The following is a 7,452-nucleotide window of genomic DNA, read 5'->3' as shown; positions in this document are numbered from 1 at the left end:
CTCTTTCCCCTTGTTGAACTAGAGATGTCCAATATGGAAAGAGTAATAATATATTCAAACTAAATCAGGCCACTATGACATGGGACCTCTACACTTGACTGGTGGTGTTACTTGCAGGGCAGGGACATGTACACAAAAGAGAGACAAAGTGGGGTGTCTTCATCCAGTATTCCTCATGAATGTGTGTGTGCAAACTTCTGGATATCTACAGTTTCTTTGTCTCCCTCTTCTTGTGCAGACATCTGAAGACATGTCCTAAAACAATTTTTCTGCCTTTGAGTCTATTACCCTTTACTTGTATTCCATCAGTTTATTCCATAAACCTCAAACAGTGTCTTTGTATTTCTAAAACATACATACCTTTTCAGCTATTAAAATACAGTTGTTTTGGTTATGAAAAATAGGAAATATGTGAAAGCAATGGAAGTTTATAGAGAAGGTTCTTGTAGTTTTAGTTCTGGATTAGGACCTTGTGAAGTTAATTCTACCTTTTTTTTTTCTTCTCTGCAGTAGTTTCATTGCCCTGAGATAAAATCATAAAATTCATGCTACAACATAAAGCTTTTAATGTTTGCATAGTTAACAAATAATTACCTATGACCAGTGTGATTTTTTTTTTAAAGAAAAAGCTGCTTACACAGCTTCTTTACAAAAGTAGATTGTTACGTTTGCCAGTTCTTTCTAGTAATTGTTGAGACGTGAAGTATCTTAACAACTTTGAAAAGCCTAGTTGTCACTCCTAAACACAGTGAAGTCTAACTGCATATGTAAAGTGTGTGTTTAAGGAAAAAGAAAAATAAGTTTTGATTAAGGTTTAAAAAAAAAAAACCCACAAAATAACAAACTGAGAAAATATACATGTTTTTTATTTCTTTCTTTCCTGTGTCATAGTAAACCACTCTACAAAACCAGAGGCACTGGATTCAGCCGTGACATCAGCAAAAGATGCTGAAGAAATAAAGAATGTTACATGTGTAGAAGAACAAAGCAATGGTCTCAAGAAAGCTACAACAGACACTTGTACTGCAAATGGAAGTACTTCTGTAAGCAGTGAAATATCTGACTGGGATATGAACTCGTGTGATAAAGTTAATGCCCAGGACTCTTTAAACGATAGCACTGATCACAAAATGGACAGTGAGGTCACGAATGATTTGACAAATACAAAAGAATCTCAGACTTTTTCAGAACAAGTTGATAGAACAGTATTGGAGAAGCAGCAAACCCCAGGCAAGACAACAAATGACTTGGACTTTGAACTGTCTAGTGACAGTGAAAGTGACGGTGGATTGGATACCAGAAAGTCATCTGCTTCTGTATCAGATAGTGAGAATGAGGAAAAGAGAAGCTGGAAGAAATCCGAACAACCTCTGCTGGATGAAAATTTGCAGAAAGGGAGTTGCACTGATGTGAGTGAGAAAAAGGATGATCTGGTGAACCATTCTGGGGACACGCAATCTCTACCTAGTGCAAATATTCATGACAAAACTGATCTTGAAGCACAAGAAGAAAGTGAACAGGAAAGCCTTTGTGATTTAGGAAATGGGTGTGCAGACAAGAAAGAAGCTGAAACAGAGTCTCAGAATAGTGAACAGTCTGGAATTACAATGGGTGAGTCCTTAGACCAGAGCATGGAAGAAGAAGAGGAGGAGGATGATACTGATGATGATGACCATTTAATATACCTCGAAGAAATCCTTGTGCGGGTTCACACTGATTATTACACAAAGTATGATAAATACCTGAAAAAAGAGATTGAGGAAATTCCAGACATCAGAAAAATAGTACCAGAACTGAAAAGTAAAGTGTTGGCAGATGTAACCATAATATTTAGTGGACTCTACCCAACAAACTTCCCCATTGAGAAAACACGGGAACACTATCATGCCACAGCACTTGGAGCTAAAATTGTGAAGAATTTAGTACTGAGTGCTGATGATCCTGACAAAGCAACACACCTCATTGCAGCAAGGACAGGTAGGTAAAAGAGACTTGAGGTTTTCCATCAGCTTTTTTCCTGCTACAGTTTATTCATGCCTTGAGCTGTTTTTTGTGTAATTTACAGGCTCTAATGTAGCTGAGATTAGAATTGAAATTAAAGGGAAGATTCTTCCTAAAATAATTTAGCCTTTTTTAAAGGCTTTTTTCTGCTTTTTGATCAAGTGTGGCTTTTAAGAATTAAAAGAAGGACCCGCTAAATAATCTCTGATGTTAATATGTCATGTCTCGCTTCTTGGTTAAGAGTTGGTGATATGGTGTCTTTGACCATTAAAGATGTTGAATAGAAACTTTAGCAGTTGTGTCAGACAAAAGTGTATAGTGGTCTTGCTACAAATTCTTGGCTTCTCAGATTTCACCTCTCATGGTTCAGTTTCACTTTGTATGGAATTCAAGTAAATTATATTAAGAGATTGCAATCTGATGATACCCTGTCACTATTCTGGCTGTAGCCTGTATATCTTTGTCATGGGACATGTAAGAGAGATTAGCCTAATTTTGGTATGTATTTCAGAAAGCTACCTGTATTTACATTGCTATAATGGATAGGAATGTACCATTGGTTAGCTGCCACAAAGGAGCTAACAGGCCAGCACTAACTTCCAGTGTAACTTCTCTGTGTGCACCCTGACCCTTGGTTTCCTCATTGTTGGCCTTTTGAAGTTGCATGAAATCTAAATATCTGATAATCAAAACCATGAAATCCAAAACAAAACTGTATATTTTAGGTCAGGACATTTTAAGATGTCATGAGGAAAGAAATACACACATGCTGCCTATTGGATTATTTTTTTCTTGACTGCTGTTCATGTAAGCTTTCAGTACATCAGAAGCATCTTTCTTTCATCAGCTTGTATTACAAAAGAATGGAGTATGTTTTCACTGTCTGTAATATAGGTTTTCTATAAACACTTTTCTTGAAGTGTGTGTGACTTAAGAAATGGAACAAGATATTTCTTATACAGCTGGCCAGGAATCATTACTCCTGTTGAGGAGGCAGTGATAAAAAAAGCCTCCAGTGTTTAGTGACTAAAAGCAGGATGTTGCAGTTCCTTAATTTCTACCCCTTTAAATATGAGTAGTGTTAAAAATCTATAGATTAAAACCAGCCAGTTTATCAGTATATTGTGATATGCTAATCAGCTAATTTTTTTATTTATATTAGCCTAAATAACAATAAGACTGTATATTTGTTAGGTTAGTGTAAACTTACTTCACTTTCTAGTTATCACAATGTATGGTTCTAGTTACAAAAAGCACAAGTGGCTTTTATTGAAGAGTTGGTAAGGCCAACTGTGGCAAGAAGGGGCTGCATTATTGACCTAGTCAAGTAGCATCAGAATAAAAACCGTACCAATAGACGTGCAGTGAAGTGGCAAATTTTATATTAATTGTCCTGATGTAGATATGCATTTAAGTAGTTAAAAAACAAAACCAAACAAAAAAAAACCCCAAAAAACAAAACACCACTAAAAACCAGACAAGGCTGGAGTTAATTTGGTTGAGATTAGCTGGGATTTTGATCTGTGAAGGTGTAGTAGTTGAAATAGTGAATAGGAAGTGTTAAAATGGGTGGATGCATCAGTTTGGGACTCCATAGTTTTACTACAGTTGCTGAACAGCTCTTAAAACTGCAGGAATATAAAAAAATTAAACAAGTTTGTCATACTTCATTGGAGACATAATAGCTGTCAATGTAACTTTCATGTTTCTCCAATTTCAAATCTTAAAATGTTTCATTTCAAAGTTGCTTTGTCAAACTTGCACTAGGTGGCTTCTGAATGTAGTTGTACATTGGGTGCAACTATTGTGTGGTGAGGCAAAATTGATAGGATAAATGTAAATAAGACCCCCTCCAAACATAAGTGTTTCTCTACAGGAAAAAATGTTGGATAACATTATGTTAAGGTACACAGCATGTGATAATGAGAAGCAGTTGAGGCCACCTTTTTTTTGCTTGTTTTTGGAACGTACAGATAAAGGGGCGTTGTATGTTTATATAGATATATACACACACACATCCTTGGGTTCTACTAAACAAGTTTTTCACTACTTGTACATTCTTGGTGAATCATCCACTAATGTAGATCTTAATATGGAAAACTATTTTAACCTTAGGTTTTGATTACATTAATGTGCGTTTACAGCACTTGAATTGAGTTTAATACATTTAAAAATAATTTTCAGTGCTCTTTTGAAAAAATAAATAAATTTCAGGGTGGTTCCTATTTTTCAGACTTTTTGTCAAGACCTAAAATCCCCTTCAACATAGTCATGTAGATGTTGGTGTTGCGCTTGGTACTTAAAATATATTCAAATATTGCCTGATAACTAAAACAAGAAATCACAAGAAGAATGCTATTCCTGAATTGCTGGGTTGAAAAACTTTTATTGTCAGTGTCTAGAAGTTGATCCCTGCTTTTATTAAGAAAAATTCGCACTAATTCTAAAAGAGGAAACTTAGCAGTCTTTTCTGCTTAATGAGCAAAGTTATTGTCATCTCTCATCATCACTTAGTAATTATTTCTGTAACAGTGGCAGTGAAATAGGGGGATTTAGAGTGAAAAAACTATATTCTTCATAACCCTTTATTGTAAGATTCTCATGGATTGCTTGTGGGTTTGGTGTTGTGCTGGGTTTTTGGTTTGTGGGGTTTTTTTTTTATCTGAAGACTATATTTTCTCACCTCTGGTTAGATGGGAGTACTTCTGGGCATCATCCTAATTTCATGAGGGAAAGTCTGAAGCTTAATCAGAAATTTTAAGGATATGAACTTTGTTGTGTCACAGCTGGACTTGTGATAATTCAGCTGTCAACGTGATTTTTCATACTTATTCTCCTGCAGCTAGAAAACAAATTTTACAAGTCCATTGCTGCCGGTAAACTATGCAAATACTGCATCTCTGGCTCACGTGGCAAACAGCTGAAGCAGTGCTTGATGTCTAATTGCTGGTGAAAGGGGGAAACAAAAGCATGTCTCATCTTGAGCTTTATTCAGCTGTCAATGACCTGAGACCAGCCAATGTTGTTCTGCTTTTTTCTTTTTCTCTTTTTCTTTTTTTTTTAATGTGGTTGTGAAAAGATGATTTTAAAACATACCTGTCAGTTCAGTGTTTCTGAATGACCACACTAACAACAGCAGACTTAGGACTCAGACAAGCAAATTAACTTACATGTTTACTTTGCCTTAGATGAGTTGTAGTAAATGGCATATACTTGATCTGCAACAGTGGTGGGGCTAAATACTGTTAGCTTTTGAGTTTTGAAGACAGGGGAAGAATTTGTCAGAGGAAATAAAAAGGGAAGAAGTGAGAGTGAAACAGAGTACCCTGTACATCTTGGGGGGATGGTTTTTCCCCCTGCAAAGTGACCACATCATAGCTTGGTGTATGGAATGAACAGCTAGTGAATACCATTTTAGATTTATTTATAGCATTCTTTCTAGCCTATTGCAGTAAATAATTTAAATCTCTTCTATTCTTTTATATACTTGTCTCTTTCTCTGCAGATAGGCAGCTTGTTTCTCTGCAGACACTGATACTCTGAGTTCTAAAAATAAATAAATCCTTGTTTGTGGAGAAAATTAAGGGTTTGTTTTTTCATGATATAGGAAGGAAAATACAAGGATCTTTGTATCATCAAATCAGCTTTCATAAATCTGAGTGACTGAGAAACGGCTAACCTATAGCCCTTTCCACTTACCTATGGGCTGTATAAATTTTGCTTCTGTTTTTGAAACATCTGCTGTTTGCTTTAAGCAACAGTAAACTGCACTGGATGATGAGTTGTTATAGCTGTGTACACACTTGTCTAAGCAGTTACCACACTATTTCATACACCTTGTTATATTCCTTCCTGAACAAATGAAAGATCCTGTAGTTGATGTTGTATTGAGTTTTTGCTGGTGGAGAAGATAAAGCTGTTCAGTTCACTTAAAATTTTTTCTAGTGTGGTAGAAACGGAAATATGTCAGTTTAGGCCTTGAGTTTTTATTTTCTCTTTCAAAATATATTTAATTTGTGTCTCTTCCTATACTTTGAAAGCCTACTTTCCTTACTTTTGGTGCCTTAGCCTATGTCAAGTTTCGCTTAATATAATTAAATATCAGGTTAAAATACCAATTTTATTATGCACTATGGCTCCTTCTATTCGTCCTCATCTACCTAATTAAATGCTTATTCTTGAGTCTGGTTCTGAGGTGCTGAGAGAGGAGAGAAAGCTGCCATCTGATAAAGTCTTGTTAGCCTGGCCTATGACTTGGTGTGAGGTCTTCACCAGACATAGCGATGATATGTCCACAGATTACTTTTTTTCTGAAGAATATTTTCAAAGGCCATCTCTTTAAAAAAAAAACAAAAAAAAAACCAAAAAAAAAAAACCAAAAACCCCCACAAAGAAAGTTAAGCACTGCTCTAAACTCAGGCACTAACCAGGTAAGCCTGTTGCTTTTGCTGGCAAAGCACAGTGCTGTGTTGAAGCTGAACTCTAGATGTAGCCTCTGAACAGCACATCTATCACTATTTTGTGATCGCTTAATTCGTATAGGACAAAACACTGATGACTGTACAACTGGTCTTAGGTTAACAATGTTGAAGAATAGCTTCAGGATTTGATCAAGATTTATATATAAAAACAGTCTGAAGAGAAATAAGCTTTTTGTGATCAGATTTTCCAAGCAGTGTCTGGCAACCTGGTTACAAACTGCCATAAGGGTATGTTGGCTTTGATGTGTTGGAATCGGGAGAGTGTTTTGAGAGCAACTCTGGTGGTCACTTGCCATCGTGTACTTCTGTTCATCTTGGCGCAGCCTCAAGCCCACGCGCTGGGTTCCTCGTGGATGAGATTGAATTGGAGGGTGCAGTCAGCCGAGCGCTCACGGGCATTTGGCCCATGGGACCAGGCAGAGCTAATCCAAACTAAAACTCCCTGAAATGCGTATGGAATGGGTGTCGCTCCTGTCCTGTGGCACCCATTTTGCCCTGCAGATCTCCCTGTTGGGCTTCACTGCTCAGTAACGTAGCCAAATACGCAGTATAACATTTCTTCTTAGTCTTCGTAAACATACGGCTTAGGTCTCATCTGTCTATGTTGCTTAAATGCCTAGTGTGCTTCATACTTTGGATAAGACAAAATAAATTGCTGTAGTGAAACTGTATGTCCTGGAGAACAGCTGTAGAAGTTTATTGTTGCCTTACTGATTTTTGGTCACTTATGTAGTAACGAATTGTCAAGATTAATAGGAAACTTTTGTTTAATAGGAAACTTTTGTTTGCAAGTGCAAAAGTAGAATGGATGAGTCCCTTCTCCAGGTTTGAAAATAACCTTTTCCCAATATTATGCGCTTCAGGCTGTGTATTCATTAGAGGGTAGATGTCAGGAATTTGGACCCTATCTACTTCATGTGGAAAGGCTTGTGGGGCTTTTTAACTTTTTGGAACAATTTTAGACTAGAAT

General features: G+C 36.6%; 1 protein-coding gene across 1 annotated transcript in view; it reads left to right on the top strand.

Annotated features, from left to right (window-relative positions):
* CTDP1 (CTD (carboxy-terminal domain, RNA polymerase II, polypeptide A) phosphatase, subunit 1) overlaps positions 1 to 7,452 on the top strand; it is a gene marked incomplete at its 3' end in the record, with an annotated part of 58,883 nt that overhangs the window by 12,560 nt on the left and 38,871 nt on the right. Inside the window, exon 7 of the mRNA XM_010292094.1 lies at positions 892 to 1,977. Within this exon, the coding sequence (XP_010290396.1) occupies positions 892 to 1,977 (1,086 nt within the window). The remainder of the gene's footprint in view (positions 1 to 891; positions 1,978 to 7,452) is intronic.

Source organism: Phaethon lepturus, unplaced genomic scaffold (assembly GCF_000687285.1).
Source record: "Phaethon lepturus isolate BGI_N335 unplaced genomic scaffold, ASM68728v1 scaffold1488, whole genome shotgun sequence".
In the NCBI taxonomy this organism is placed as follows: domain Eukaryota; kingdom Metazoa; phylum Chordata; class Aves; order Phaethontiformes; family Phaethontidae; genus Phaethon; species Phaethon lepturus.
The sequence above is the reverse complement of the archived record's forward strand: the minus strand, read 5'-3'. Positions and strand labels throughout refer to the sequence as shown.